Below are 17,056 nucleotides of genomic sequence, written 5' to 3'. Positions count from 1 at the left end.
CCAAGATTTAATACATCATTTCACATGTTTTCACATTATCTCTTAACGAATCTTGATAGTATGAGTCTATCCTACCATCCTTATCTATTTCATAGACGAGAAGTTTGGAGCACAAAAACATTAAAGGGTGTTACATGTCACAGTTGGGTAAAAGTGCTGGGTATAATGGGACTTCATATATCACAGTCATGTTTTTAAAAATGGATTTTTTATGGTAACTTAGAGAAGAAAGGGAATTCATTTACATCCCTAGAACAGAAAAAAACTCGACTTTTGATTATTGAATAATCTAACTTACCTACCTAGAAGATAATTTTGTATCAAAACATAAGGGACAAATCCACTCTTCCTGGGGCTATTTCAAGTGCTTGAGAAGTAAATGGAAAATGTGCCCCTTTTCAGTCTACCTACATGGGTTTGCTAGATAACAGGAAAGCAGCAGGCGATGGATTTGTCTCTTGTGAGCCAAGCAAACAGGGTCATCATGTTTTTAGATCTTCAATTTAAGTTTCATGAATTATTTTTTGGATAGTGCTCTCACTGCACATCAACCATAGGTTGGAGATACAAATACATTGCTCCTATGGCATCGTGATGTTAACCTGGTAGTGCTTTAGGTTTCAAAACATTATCATATATTTTATATTGCTTCCCCTCCTAATTTATAGCACAGTCTATTTGTAAGAAGTAAAACTGATAACCTGAAAAAAATCTAGAGGAAATGTGAAAGTTCACTTAATGAATTAGACATGTGTAGGTAAGCTTAACAATGACACATTAAACCTGAAACTAAGACTTAAAACAACTCATTGTCTTTTTGCTAGGTTGGCAGTGCCTCTCCTCATTCTACTAAAATGACATTCTACAGTTACAATAATATTTGTTGCTGGGGCACCTGGGTGGTTCAGTGGTTGAGCATCTGCCTTTGGCTCAGGTCATGATCTCAGGGTCCTGGGATCGAGTCCCGCATCAGGCTCCCTGGAGGGACCTGCTTCTCCCTCTGTCTATGTCTCTGCTTCTCTCTGTCTGTCATGAATAAATAAATAAAATCTTTTTAAAAAACAATAATATTTGTTGTAAATAAAGCACAATGATTCCAGTGCTAAGAAAACCTATCTCCATTTTTTCCTCCTACATTCTGTTGGAGAATCTCTGAATATAAGGGGCAGTAAGGATTTGGCTGAAACCAAAAAGCAGCTGCTATATGAAGCCTGGGTCAAAGGTCAGGTCATTGGTGACTTCTCAGAGAGGAAATAAAGAATTCCACCACCTATGTGGGTTCTCAGAGGAAAAATAATAATAATTCATGATTTTCCTAGGAAATTCTCAAAATAACAAATTTGTCCTAAATGTCAGGCCCTGCTTAAAAAAAAAAATTCAAAGGAAGAAGCACAAGAAGCAGCAGCATTGTGTTATTTTTTTCAGCAGTGATTGTCCACATGGAGAAGTACTCACCAGGAAGCTATAGAAGAATTCATGGACAAAGAGGCCCAGCATGCAAACCAGAACATATGCCACGTGGTAGAGAAAGGCCATATCCAGGATGACTGCTCGGTAGCCTCGGGTGAAAGTGCCACGATTTCCCACAAAACTCACCAGAAATACGATTTTATTACAAAGCTATAGAGAGGAAAAGATTAGATTTTACTGTCTTATTTATTCCCCCAAACTCACGAAATAGCAGTCATTGACAAAACATATTATTCACAAAGTCTGTGGTTTTCTTTTATCATTTCTCTCTTGGTAACTTTTTAGCATTGCTTACAGATCTGTGTCTAAACCTAATATACCCGAAAGTTGTATCGTTTGCAGTTCCAGGAAAACAGAGGAGGATGATAAAGGGCCCTAGCTTTGTAATCGAGGTAGACCTGAATTGAAACCCTGGCTCTCTCACTACTGTTGCACAAGGTCTTGCAGCTGCTGGCTTCGATTGTTTCTCTGGAAAAATTGGAGCAAAGGGATTCTGACTTTATAGAATTCTTCAGAGGATTAAAGAATTCATAATGTACATGAAGTACTTAGTACAATGACTCTTTAGATCCTACTCATCATATTTTCCATATTAAAAGTAATATATGTAATATTCTTATTATACTGGAAACAATAGAAAAGTATCTTTTCAGAAAATATCTATCCTTGATTTTTTTATCCTAGGCCTTCTCTAATGATTATTAGATTATTGTATTATTAGATTATTGTAAACAAGTGAGCCGTTAAAAGTGATTTTTTGCATTTAAATATATAAAAATATAAATATACTTATGTCATTAGGTTAAAATAAATATGATACAGGCATATATTTTCTTTTTTTAAAGATTCATTTATTTATTTGAAAGAGAGAGAGAGAGAGCACGATCAGGAAGGGCAGAGGGAAAGGGAGAGAGAAGCCGAAGTAGACTCTGTTGGGCATGGAGACTGACTTGGGGCTCAATCTCATGACCTGAGCTGAAATCAAGAGTTGGGTGCTTAACTGACTATGTCACTCAGATGCCCCTGCATGCACATATTTTCTAAGCTCCATGTGTGGTATTGTTCAATAAACATTTTGGAATGTTTATTATGTTTGGTGCTATGTATTTATATTAAAACTATTTAAAATTCCCTTTCGTGGTGTGATTTTTGAATATAGAAATGTACACTGTGATTCTTTGGCAATAACAATGATCCGCAATGATTTCCAAAGAACACAGTTATCATAAACTTAGTGCCAGATGTTTTGTTCTAGTGTCACTGCATTATTTATAAACCAAAGAGCCAGTTTTGCATCTTAGTCATCATGGAAAGAATTACAGATTTCAAATTTCAGTTCTTCTAAATTGTTCCCTGAGTTCTTCAAGTTATCTAATGGCATCAAATTTGTTTTTAGATGTCCAAATCTAACTTTAGGAAAAACATGTTGCTCTTTGCAACAGTGCTGATTTGATTTTCATATATATATTACATATATATAATTTATATATTTATATATAAATATATATCCTATCTCCTATATAAATATATATATCCTATACATATCCTATATCTCCTATATAAATATATATCCTATATCTTTAATATATAATTAAATTATATGTTATAATTTCATATATATATGAAATTACCTTATGGAGTGATTTTAAATAATGGGCAGAAGTGAAATTTGAGAGGTTGGAAAAACTTTTTCCTTCAAATTTCTGAAGTTCAAATCAATACAGATAAAATGAGAAATGGGTTAACATTGCAGGTTGTGAAGATAACCAAACCAAATCAACAATATAGAGGTTCAAACTTCCCTAAATTTTCCCCATGCTAATTAGTGATCTTCTTGGTAATCAGTGTTTTCCATTCTGTCATTGTCTTGTGAATAATTTGAAAAATGTCAAGCAGAAAGTTATACTTCATTATTTAGTGTTTCATCATCACATATTTGTTATTATTATTATTTTTTAAGATTTTTATTTATTTATTCATGAGAGACAAAGAGAGAGAGAGAGAGAGAGAGAGAGAGGCAGAGATACAGGCAGAGGGAGAAGCAGGCTCCATGCAGGGAGCCTGATGTGGGACTCGATCCCAGGACTCCAGGATCAGGCCCTTGGCAGAAGGCAGGCACTAAACTGCTGAGACACCCAGGGATCCCCATATTTATGTTATTATTAAACATAGCTACAGTATAATGGATGTCCTTATGATTATTATACGAGAGTAAGTTTAATATTATAAAAAGTCATCATTTAAAAAAAACTCAGGAAATATAGACCAGGTGCTCAGATAAGAGTGGTATTTGACAAGAATGGTATAAACAACCATGAAAATGGTGAAATACAGAATGTCTAGGTGAAGCAATATTCAGCATTTTACTCTTTAAATTATTTTGAGTAACTATTTAAATTCAAGTTATTGGCCTTGATTCACTCACAATAGCTCATCAGTATGAAGTCGAAATAAGTAGTTCTACAAAAAATAAAGTTAAAAATTGGAATTATGACTTTTCAGAAGGATGGATGATATGTTCAAGACAGATTGTTTCTATGTTGCTTCCTGATCTCTATTTCTCTAAAATGAATCATAAAAAAATTGTGCAGCTGGGCCGCTGGGTGGCTCAGTCAGTTAGGTGGCTGCCTTTGGCTCAGATCATGATCCCGGGGTCCTGGGATGGAGCCCAGCACAGGGCTCCCTGCTCTGTAGGGAGTCTGCTTCTTCCTCTCTCCTTGCTTGTGTGCACTTTCTTTCTCATTCACTCTTTCTCTCAAATAAGTAACAAAATCTTTTTTTTTTAAGTCTTTTTTTTTTTTAATTTTTATTTATTTATGATAGTCACAGAGAGAGAGAGAGGCGCAGAGACACAGGCAGAGGGAGAAGCAGGCTCCATGCACCGGGAGCCCGACGTGGGACTCGATCCTGGGTCTCCAGGATTGCGTCCTGGGCCGAAGGCAGGCGCCAAACCGCTGCGCCACCCAGGGATCCCCAAAATCTTTTAAAAAAAGATGAAACTCAAATGACAAACATAATAATATCATGCAGGAAAATTCGAAGTCCTATACATTCAGGAAAAGTAATACATTGAGCTCAAGTTCTCAAAAAGAGCAATACATTTCAGTTTCCAAATAATACAAAAGGAAGGACACATTTCTAACTAAAAGGTCCTCTGCCATTTTCTCATGAAAAATAAAGGTTTGCTTTCTCTGTGTCCAGGCTGAGTTTTATTTTCTTTGAGCCTTGATCTACAGCTTGGTGTTGATGGACACGTCCCTGTTCTCTTGACTAAGTCTCAAACTAGACTGGAGTTGATATTGGCATTGACATCCACATATTCCTGTAGAAATCAGAAACAAGGAAACTGTCTTTTTGTTTTGAAGTGTTAATACCAAGAACTAAATGAGAGAATACATGATTTGGGTAGGAAAGAAGCGAACACTGTGTTATCCGGCACTGTGACCTTGAAATGTATAAATTGTTTTTATAGAACACTTCTGTGAAAGCTAGGGATATTTATAGGAATGAAGAAATTACACAAACTTATTCTCCCTTTTCATGCCATGACTTACTTGATGTTGTCTAACGAGTCCTTCATTTGTCAATGCCATTATGTAGGCAATCTTTGTTTTTATGGCAAGGGTCTATGTGGGCAATGAAAAATGGAGGGCGTGGGAACTGGGCAAGGTGGTTAAAAGATGAGCCTCTTCTGATCTGGTGTTGAAAGACTTTTGAATCAGCACACAAATAGCAATATAAATGACCATAACTGTCCTGCAATACTTTTATCTTTTTTCCATCTATTCTTCAAAATTGCCTTTCATATATGTTTTGTTGAGGATGGGGTGAATTGTGTGGTGATGGGGAGAAGAGTGGGGTACAGCATCAATGTAAGCTTTTTGTGCAGTCTTTTATTTATGTATTTAATTTTTTTATATTTCGTTTTTATTCAAATTTTAGTAAGTTAACACATACTGCAATATGAGTTTTAGGAATGGAATTTAACGCTCCATCACTTATATATAACACACAGGTCTCATCACAAAGTGCCCTCCTTAATGCCCATCATCCATTTAGCTCATCCCCCTGCCCACCTCCCCTCCAGAAGTCTTTTAAAAAGATGATTTACCAGTAGATCTTCTAAAAACAAAAGTAAAATTAATGTTAATTTTAAAATTAATATAGAGTGAATCAAGTTCATTAATTTTAATTAGGTAAATTAATTGTACAGTATTGGTTTCATATATATTTCATAATTCATTGATATGTCTTTGCAGGAGTTTTAACAATGCAATATAATGGAAAGACACTGGAGTAGAAGTTGGGTTATTCAGGTTCAAGTCTTGGCTCTGCTACCGACTGCTTTGGTTAATCCTCCTTGTCTCTATAGGATTTTGTATACTCATTTCTAAAACGAAATGCCTAGAAATTAATTACCTTTAAGATGAATCAAAGATCTAGAATTCCATAGGCTATCTTTTAAATTTTACCATTTTATGTGATCACAGCAATTTATAGCTGCCTTTTTATTATCTTTTTTGTCTTATTTGGCTCTATGTCCCTGATCAGGAATTCCATCCCCATCTTACATTGTGTCTATGGGAAAACATGACTTATTTTCCAGAAATAATTGTAGCCAAAAAAAAAAAATACTGTCTAGTATTTACCAAAAAGGAAAACTGAATTTATTGAACTACATGTTAACTATATTACTGCATTGCCATAGATATCAACCGTACTAAAATCAACGTGATTTGATTAAAAAAATCTCCATTTCAGTAGAATTACATCTTAGGCAAGATAAAGTTCTATGGTCACAGCATAAGACAAAGTTTTCAGGTCAACATTACCCTGGAAATCTTTTAAATTGCCAACAGAATAGCGTAATAAACAAGGGTGGTGTAAACTGAATTTTTCTTTAATAAATTCAACATTTCTAATTTCCCCCAGCACTAAAGCAGTTTCCTGCTACTACAACTGAATATTAGAATTAGTTAGGTGCATTCAGTGAACATATTATATGAAAAATAGGAAGTGTGTGTGTGTGTGTGTGAGACAGAGAGAGAGAGAGAGAGAGGGAGAGAGAAGGAAAGGGAGAGGGAGAGAGAGAGAAAAACAAAGAGAGAGGGGGAAAGAGAGAGAGAATATGAATGTTTTGTCTCAGGATGTATAATTGAACTTGTGTATATTATGTGAACATATGGTGGGGCTCAACCTTATAGATTAGCAGTAACATGAGCCCTCCCAGGAAACTATCTGCAGGCAAGTAACTAAGGGCATGACACTATTAAATGCTAACACTGTGGCTTATTGCTAATAGACAGCTATCTGCTAAACTCCACTGGCTTCTTGTCTTTGCAAAATGGCAAGAAGTTTCAGGGTAAGGAAACATTTCCACATTACAAATAATAGCAAGAAAGGCAAATAATTTACAAATGCCATTAAATAAATTACACACTTCCAGGCATGACTACAAAAGAGAAAAACATTGTACATAAGAAGTGTTTAGAAGATATTAAAAGATCTTCTGCAGGTGTTTACTGAATTATTTATTATGAAAAATATCTAAAAATCTAAACAATAAAAATTAATGGAATTGTTAAACATTATATAAGGTCCACATGACTGGGAATAGCCTCATTATTAGCGGTATAAAAATATTAGGTGATCTAAAATTTATGAAATATGTGTTTATATTTGCCAAAATAATATGTTAATATCCATTGCAATGTAGGCAGTGAGAAGAAAACTGTACTGGGTTATAGGATATGCTTACAACAGAGAAAAACATCTGAATTTTTTCGAAACATCTCAAAGATTAACATAATCTTTGTGACAAGACAGAGATATTAGTTGAAATCTAAACAAAATTGATTTTTAGAAACAAGTAAAAATTATAAAAATGAAGTATCATAATAAACAGAAACTGATAATACTAAATGCTCAGAACATGGATTGAGGTTTCTTTCCTTTCACTTGATTGCTTTTTCAGAAAAGCAACTTTCTACATTTGCATGACATTGTGAAAGACATGGAGTCCAGAAACAAATAACTCTCTGTAACCAAAATACAAATACTTTTATGATCATGATGCCAATGTTTCACAATTAAATTGTACTTCACATATTAGGAGCTTAATAAATGGTAGCCTTTGTTGCTATTATATCATCACTATTTTTTTTATATCATCACTATTATTGCTCTGCTCTAAACCTTCACACTAATCTTCTCAAGAACTGGTGAGTGCAGACTAGGTTTTAACATCTTCATTTCACTGATGAGAAAAATGAAATGCAGAGGCTCGATTTGCTAATGGTCTAGAATTCTGATTCTCATTAAGGCTTAACTATCAGGTAGCTATTTTCATTTGTTTTCCTGCTTCTGATACCCATAATTTCAGCACCTATAGTTTTGCCTGCCATACAGTGCAAACTTTTAAGTATAAATTAATAAATATATTAAATCCTAGGTTACCAAAAGTAACTGATTTATGTTTTCATTTAATTTTTTCTTGCCCCTGGGAAATGGTAAGTTATGGAGAGTTTTGTAATAAGCTCATTATATCAAAAGTGAAGGTAAATAATTATTTGCTAAAACATTTTATTAATCTGGACACTATCAAAACTATAGATAAAACTATGAATTTCCTATATTATCAAAATCACAACTATTCTATCCAATTTGTTCGTTCCAAATTAAAGTTGATTATTTTCTTTGTCAAAATGTCCTGAACTGGCAAATCATAATGTACATTTCGGGGCTGTGCAAATGGATTTTCTATGCTTTGAGAGATATGAGAGTACCCACAGATTCATACAGTTAATAAGAAAGATATATTTCCATGTATATTTCTTCTCATGAAGGAATTAAAGTATAAAACTTGCCTCTTACATGAATTATTATTTCCTATGGTGGAACTATTCTCACCAAACCAGGAAGAGGTTATTTTTTATTCTGTCCCCTAAGGGGGTTAAAGAGAAATAACTCCAAATGTTTTTGGCTTCCCCAACAGACATTAAAATGTTTTTCCTTATCTCTTTATATATTCTTGAAGCTTCTGTATGGCAAAAACCACATCCTCTACTTCTTGGTATTTTCAATGTCTATCAGATAACAGAAGCTGAATAAATACTTGTTATTTCTGGCCCAACTCTATCTAGCTATTATTTCAACTTATCAAACTTGGATTCTCTCTCTGGAATTAATGTCTTATTGAGGACCAGCTGCCAGTTTATGAACATTATTTGCTTCTTCCAATAATTTGGCTCAATATTCAATGTATTTTTTAATAATAAGCTGGACTTACCAAACTCAAGTTACCTAATAGGGCTAGAAAAATTTAGATAAATACATGATGATTCCTCAATTAGCTTGGTTTCCAAAACATTCAAAGTGCAAGTTTGGTTCGTGTAAAGGGTTTTTGAATTTTTAAGTGCTAGTATTAAGTGGGAGAAAAATGAAGTTGGGAGTGAAGATGGCAGGATTATATCTATGAATGTGACAACCTCTGCCCTCAAGAAACTTAGGAATCCTATATTTGGTACTTGATAGAATTCTTTACTGATAGACCTCTTTGCATGTATAGTACACTTCCCTTTTTTAACAGTGATTGAGGAATAACCGGTAATTTGAAAGTTCTAGTCCTCTAAGAGCTATCATATACATCATGTTGAATTTTCAAAGAAGTATAATATAATAGTGGTCAGAAACACAGACTTGGTCATCCTAGTTCAGTGTTACAATTCTCAAAAGTTTGACTGGTTATTTCATTTATTCATTTTTAATAAATACTTGCCACGTATCTCACATACAAAGCACTTGTAAATACAAAGAAAATACAAAGAATACAAAGATAATTTTTCACTCATTCATTCACTCACTCATTAGCTAATTTATTTAAGAATATTTGTCGGGTACCAATGATATTCTAAGACATTGGATGATCAATCATTATCCTTAAGGGTTGTATAATATAGTAGGGGAGATAAAGTATATATGCAGATACCAGAATATAGGACACTATGTTAGAAACCCTATAAAGATATAGATAGTGCTTTAGGCATTCAGTAGACATATTAGCAATATTTATTTGTTTACCTGGATATTTTTTCTTTCATTAAGCTGATGATTTACCCTTCTCTTATTATCCCCTTATGGATATGCCATGCAGAAAGCTGTCTGGTCTATTTAAAATTTTATCTCTTGGGTCAATTATTGCTATTTGGAATAGTGCTCAGGCTTATTTATTCTCAACTTACTTAACTGAGGTTTTGAAATATGCTCCTTTGTTCTAATACTTTAAAATTTAGTGAAAAAAATATTAATCTCATCTATGCCTTCACAAATTTGTGGGTTTGGATGACATAAAAAGAGCCAAATTTCATATTTTACCATCTAGCAATCCTTTTTCTTTGGTCATTTTATAAAAAGTACTCACTTCTAAAACTCTACCGACTATAATTTAGTCTTTCTTGGGTGATTTAGAAGTCACGTTAGGATATGAGCCGTGGCTTAGAATCATTTCTGTCAGTAACTGGGTATAGGATACAGAAAGCATTAAACTGAACTGGATTAAATTGATTCAGAACTGGGTCATGCCTCAGACTTTCTTAAATATATGAAATTTTTGCTTGTCATTTGTTTTCTTTCTCTGAAATTACAAATGTACAAATTAAACTCTTGTTAATTGGAGTTCACAATAAACGAGAATTTACTATGTATACATGAATTAAAATATATAGCCACATTTTTACACTTAGTACACTGTCACTTAATTTACAAAAGGACAAAGCTAAATAAAATACTTACATTAGCTGCACCAAGAAGTATTAACGTAGGCCCAAGACCTATTGTATATATCGATCTGAGCATTATTGACACAAGAAATGGCCGAATACCCACAGGCTTGGAGAAGAAAAACAGCATAGATGTGCAGATTGCAACTGCTATCCAAAGAAGGACTGAGAACAATGGAGAAAGTGTACCTGTAAAATGTGGAAGATGTTTATTTTTACCTAGAACAAAGCTAGAAAATGTTAAAATATTTGCCACTCTACTTTATATAGCAAGTCAAGCCCAAGACACTGAATTTCATAACAACCCACTCTACACGCTGTATATTTAGAGGAAATGTCTCTGAACACATTACTCATTATTACATTTCTAGAAAGTTTGTGATTATTTTCAGGATGTTTAAATACTCACTAGTTCATGTAGCTTCCATTAACTCAGAACTGTTCATCTCTCTCTCCTATGAGAGTTATATGTTAAATACTTCTGCTAGATGATCTCAACTGGGAACTTTAATTCAAAATTTATGGTTAATGACTGTAAAACATACAGTTAAATCATGGGAAACCAAGGATTTTGTCACTGAATTCATACCTTGTCTTGTTCTATTGTTATGAAGTTTCTATATCACAGATTCTTCTAAAGAATTCAGAATGTGAAATACCCAGTCTTTAATAAAACAGACACAAGCTTTTCCTGTTAAAACATACATGTGTATAAATGTATATGATGTATGTGTATATGTATGAGTGTCTGTATTGGAAAGCCAACTCAAGTCCTAAAAAAAAATGTTGAGCTTTTAAATCATCACAAAGCAAAACAAAAATCATCAGAAAACAAAGGTTCCAAATACTTAAAAAATGAACCCCATTACATCAAAATTTCTGTAGAAATTGCCCAAAAGAAGTTTAAAAATATATCTCCTTTTTTACAAAAATTCATTGATGTTTACACTGACTGTAGATTCAAGGAATCCCCGGTTGAAGGTCATGTGGGGCTGTATTTGCAGAAGTAAAGTAAGGGGCAACATTCTTGGGCTGATTATATCAGCTATAGGACCTCAAACACATGCCTATTGGCTAATGAAGTCACAGGGGAAACAACAAAATGGAGATTTTCCACTAGTTATTTCTTTTGGCCAGTTTTTATTATTTATAAAATTCACTTCTGCATGCAAACTACCACAAGTGCTTTGGTGTGTAGCATTTCTGTATTATCATTGAAATCCTGGGATTATCTGAATTCCTTTATCGAATTCTGTGTAAGCCTTTAGTTCATAGTGAGTGCTAATAGATCAAAAGTAGGTAGGAAGAACCTGTCAGACATTAAAAAACAAAACAAAACAAGTCAGGTAGCAAACAGCATTAGCTTAGATATGTTTATTTTTGCAATGTTTGTTCTTATGTTGTCTCAAGCAAAGTGATGAAAGACCATTGGGGAGAGATCTGATCTAACTCCTTTACCAAATTTATTCATTTATTTATATATTTATTCATTTATTCATTTGTGAGAGAAAGAGGGAGAGAGAGAGGGAGCATGGCAAGGTGAGGAGCTGATGTGGGGCTCCGTCTCAGGACCTTGAGATCGTGACCTGAGCTGAAGTCAGATTCTTAAGCAACTGAGCCACCCAGGAGCCCCACTCGCTCACCAAATTTATGCCCTGATGATTTTGGGGATGGAGAAAGAAAAGGAATACATTTCTCTAGAAATTACCTTAATTCCCATCCTCTGACAATGCTAACAAAATGGGTACCCAACTCATGTTTATTACAATGTTGGTTTACAAGCACTTTGTGTCTACCAAAACATAGCCTGACCACCAACTGCCCTGACTTCACAGATCTCAAAGAGCCATGGAGAGAATAAGACCGTCGACTTTCTCTCATGCTTATTTGGATGCCATCACAATGTAAACTTTAAGAGTGAGGATCATCTCTGGACCTATTGTATGTGGCATGTAGCAACAAGTAAATACTTACAGATCAAATGAATAAACAAAAACATAATCTGTGAGCTCATTTTGAGTAAATATCTAAACCTCCAGTTATAAATTCATCAACTTGTAGAGGTTCACTCTTAAGTTTACTAAAACTTCCAGCACCTGCACATTTAATGACTTTTAGCCAGTCATTGGACTCTTCAGTATAGAATTACAAGCAGTGTCTTGGTGTGATGTTATTTTACAAGTCCTAGCATTGACACTGATAGTTATACTGCTCATTGTTATTAATGCCTAATAAGCTAACCACATCTTGACTATTCTTTCCTAGGCAATATTTGGCTTGCCAAGATTTCCCCTAAATTATAACCATGCATTTAAAGTTGGGCACTTGATCCCTTTGTAGAAAGAACTCAAAGATCATCTAATATTGTACCTTGCATGTAGTTTAATGCCAAATACGTATTTGTGAAATTAATAAACTTAAAAGTTATTTAAAATGACTATTGACAAATATTCCCAATTGTCAGTTGTCAATAATTTATAAACATTTTCTAAAAGAATGGTCACATTGATTTTTAGCTGAAGACCTAATGTCAAAAACAAAACACTGAAACTCTGATAAACTCTAAAGAAGAGAGTATGGTTTGTCAAACCAGTTTTTACCTACCAAGGATGGGAGAGGGGACTCTTTCTAATACTTTATATTTGTATCTATTTTCTATAATAAGCATTGTTACTTTAATAATGGAAAAATTTTTTAGAATTCGCTCTACATATTTTCAAATCTCAGAAGGTATGAAATTTGTCCTTTATGGAAGAAAATTCAAACAGCAAATTTGGAGACCTTGGTTCAATTCATATAATGGAACTCTCCTATCCACCTCCCATGACTTGTTTATAGTTCACTGTACAGAACATGCTGCTTCCTACCTTCTCTCCATTTTTTTTGCCTCCCATGTAACCTCCTAAGACTTCCTTCTTTCCCCTACCTCAATCCAGCTAAAGTAGACATCCATCCATAAATCCATGGGTAGTCTTTACTATATTGTGCCTTACTCATTTCTTCCTCTCTTAACTAGATCATGCACTCTCTGAAAACAAGGACAGCTCTACTAGCTTCTATGTCTCTAGGGCCTCATACAGTGCCTGGCACATCACCACACTTCATCAATGGTTGTTATTAAGTTGAATGAATTTAAATCACCTTGAAGAACTTAATTTTCTTTAACACAAAGCACTTGAGGGAAAAAAAGAATTGCACTCTAAATTTGAACCTGATTAAAAAAAAAGTCATATGCTCTCTGGATATAAAAAATTCACATGGCAGCAATTTTCTGCACTTTGCCAAACTGGGCAGGGACAGTTGGCATGGCAAATGTTCAACTTCTGAATGGACATCTAGGATGTTCTCTAGCAGCCAAAACCACCGTAACTTCATTCTTCAACTTTGGGCAACAAGTTTCCTTTTTAGAGAAGCATATGTTAAATAAATAAACTGATCAACCAAACAAAGAAACCCAAACCCAAACCTATAGCCACACAAATAAACCCTGCATTCCTGAATAAATGAGGAATGAGCTCACTCCCTTGGGAAACCTGGCATCAGTGGCCTGTGATTCCTGGTGGGAAATGACCAATCAGAATCAATCCATATCATTGGGAAAGGTCAAGGGGTGGGGGGGGGACAGCTTCCCTTCCAAAACTGGTAAAGAAGAAATGAGAAGAGGGCAAAACATATTTAGAATGGCCTAAAAAGTGTTGTGCATGAACTTTTTTCATTATTACATCTAACTATGAGTTTCCTAGAGCCCAGGTATCAGGTTGAATTGTGTGGGATAAAGGAGAGGCCAACTGGAACTGCCCTCAAGAGTTGACAGCCTCAGGCCAAGAGGTCCTCCATTTCCCAAAGGTCAGTAGTGCTCTTTCTTTGGGTGTACCAGGCCTTTCAGTTGCCCTGAGGGGCCTTCCTTGGCACCTCCCTACTGTTCAGGCTCTCAGGAGCTAGTCCAGCTGCCTTTCCAACCAAAGCAGAAGCCACACATTCCTGTCAGGTGCCCTCTACAGGACAACATAATCAGGAAAGGCAGTGAGGGGATTGTTATGGCACTGAATTAGTTAGCCAGGGAAGGGAAAATGTGAGTGATGAAAAGGAAGGAACACTAGGAAATGTTGGAGAATCTGCTTCTGCTCCCAGAATGTGCCTGAGATGGACTGAGGTCAGGGTTTCAGCCTTCTGCTTGGGCCTGTAGCTTACACTGCAGTCTCTTCAGAATGCCCGAAGCCTCTTTTCCTCTCACAGACTGCAGACCAGTCTAGGGAAGTCTATGGGAAAGCTGTATTTAGTGAAAGGAAAAAAAAGAATTTCTTTGTTTTCAATGTTTGAAGATTGTCGTTGCTATTCTCCCTTGTTCCTGAATCCTTTTTTAAAAAAATATTTTATTGTTTTTATTCATGAGAGACACACAGAGAAAGAGAGAGAGAGAGAGAGAGGCAGAGAGGGTAGCAGGCTCCACGCAGGGAGCCTGACCTGGGACGTGATCCTGGTTCTCCAGGATCACGTCCCAGGGTGAAGGTGGCGCTAAACCACTGGGCCACCGGGCTGCCCCCCTGTTCTTGAATCCTATACAGATCCTCAACCACATTTAAAGCAATATATTTACACGAAACTAAGGTGTTATGAATAAAAAACAGCTGCATAATGTTTTTCCTCAACAAAAAAAGAAAAAGAAAAAAAAAGAAAAAGGCAAACTGAGCTCTTCAAAGCCTGGCAATGAAAGACAACCATCTACAGTGGGGGTCGGGGAGGGGGTGTGCTACAAGCTGATGCTCTGAAAATCACCTTCTCCTTAAGTATCTCCTTTTAGTTATTATATGACGCTATTCTGGTCAAAAGGAGACAATGCTCTCTCAGTCAATATTACAACCCAACAGTGAACCAGATCTAAGTAATTTCCAGCTTCTGTGTGATCAGGCTGGAAAATGTGCCTGGAGAAAGCGTACGCAGCCCAAAGCCTCTGCCAATCCCTCTGTCCTCACTGCCACAGTGGCCACAGACTACAGGAGCAGCCTGTAGTACTGGGGTTGAAAAGGTGGCTCATTCTGACCAAATTTTTTTTTTTTTGGCCAAGGATTTACCAGGTGATTTCATGATTAACATCTATATCCAGAATCCAGGACTTTAAGGTTGGACAGAATCATCAAATTTATTTATTCCTTCTTTTTTAACTTCTCATTTCAAAACACTTTCAGATTTACGTAAGAGTTGCAAATATAATGCAAAGTTACTATATACCCCTCACCTGTATTCCACCTTACATAACCACATTATAATGATCAATATCAAGAAAGTAGTATGATACGCTATTTTTATCTTTTCTAAAATTGAAGTAGAATTAATATGCAGCATTATATTAGTTTCAGATGAACAACGTGATGATTCAACAATTTTATACACTGCTCAGTGCTCATCAATGTTCATAGCAGCAATGTCCACAATAGCCAAACTGTGGAAGGAGCCTCGGTGTCCATTGAAAGATGAATTGATAAAGAAGATGTGGTCTATGTATATGATGGAATATTCCTCAGCCATTAGAAACGACAAATACCCACCATTTGCTTCAACGTGGATGGAACTGGAGGGTATTATGCTGAGTGAAGTAAGTCAATCGGAGAAGGACAAACATTATATGGTCTCATTCATTTGGGGAATATAAATAATAGTGAAAGGGATTATAGGGGAAAGGAGAGAAGATGAGTGGGAAATATCAGAGAGGGTGACAAAACATGAGAGACTCCTAACTCTGGGAGATGAACAAACGGTAGTGGAAGGGGAGGTGGGCGGGGGGATGTGGTGATTGGGTGACGGGCACTGAGGGGGGCACTTGACGGGATGAGCACTGGGTGATATGCTATATGTTGGCAGATCAAACTCCAATAAAAATAATAAATAAATAAACAAAAAAACAACAAAAAATATAAGTGTACTTATCTTAATCTCCTTGATCTATTTCATTCATCCCTCCCCCTGCCCCCCGCCGCCACCCTCCTGCCCTCTGGCAGCCACCAGTTTGTTCTTATTTAAAGATGTGGTTTTTTGGGGGCAGGGGCACCTGGGTGGCTCAGTCGATTAAGTGTCCAAGCCTTAATTTTGGCTCAGGTCATGATCTCAGGGTTGTGAGATCAATCGAGCCCCAACCTGGCTCGGTGCTCAGCAGGAAGTCTGCTTAAGATTCTTTCTCTCCCTCTGCTCCTGCCCCATTCCCCCACTGCACACACTCTCTCTCAAATAAATACATCGTTTTAGAAAAAGAGGCTGTCTTTTTGTCTTTTTTCCTTCATGTGTTCATTTATTTTGTTTCTTAAATTCCGCATATGAGTGAAATCATACTGTATTTGTCTTTCTCTGACTTATTTCACTTATCCATTCATCTATGGATGGACACTTGCGATGCTTCCATATCTTGATTTTGGCTATTGCAAATAATGCTGAAATAAACATAGGGGTGCATATATCTTTTCAAATTAGTGTGTTCCTTTTCTCAGGATGAATACTCAGTAAATTACTGGATCATATGGTAACTCTATTTTTAATTTTTTAAGGAACTTCCACACTATTTTCCACAGTGGCTACACCAATTTGCATTCCCACCAACAGTGCACAAGGGTTCCTTTTTCTCCACATCCTTGCCAGCACTTGCTACTTCTTGTGGTTTGGATTTTAGCCATTCTCACAGGTGTAAAATGATATCTCATTGTGGTTTTAATTTGCATTTCCCTGATGATTAGTAATGTTCAGTATCTTTTCATATGTCTGTTGGCCATCTGGATATCTTCCTTGGAAAAATATATATTCACATCCTTGCCCATTTTTTA

General features: G+C 35.7%; 1 protein-coding gene across 4 annotated transcripts in view; it reads right to left on the bottom strand.

Annotated features, from left to right (window-relative positions):
- The window catches only part of ITPR2 (inositol 1,4,5-trisphosphate receptor type 2), a 470,949-nt gene that overhangs the window by 76,982 nt on the left and 376,911 nt on the right, over positions 1-17,056 (bottom strand). For all 4 annotated transcript variants that reach the window (XM_072798592.1, XM_072798594.1, XM_072798596.1 and 1 more), the window contains 2 exons: positions 10,261-10,436; positions 1,456-1,620 (listed from right to left, as the gene is read on the bottom strand). In XM_072798592.1, the coding sequence (XP_072654693.1) occupies positions 1,456-1,620; positions 10,261-10,436 (341 nt within the window). The remainder of the gene's footprint in view (positions 1-1,455; positions 1,621-10,260; positions 10,437-17,056) is intronic.

The sequence above is a fragment of the Canis lupus genome, chromosome 25 (genome assembly GCF_048164855.1).
Source record: "Canis lupus baileyi chromosome 25, mCanLup2.hap1, whole genome shotgun sequence".
In the NCBI taxonomy this organism is placed as follows: Eukaryota; Metazoa; Chordata; class Mammalia; order Carnivora; family Canidae; genus Canis; species Canis lupus.
The sequence above is the reverse complement of the archived record's forward strand: the minus strand, read 5'-3'. Positions and strand labels throughout refer to the sequence as shown.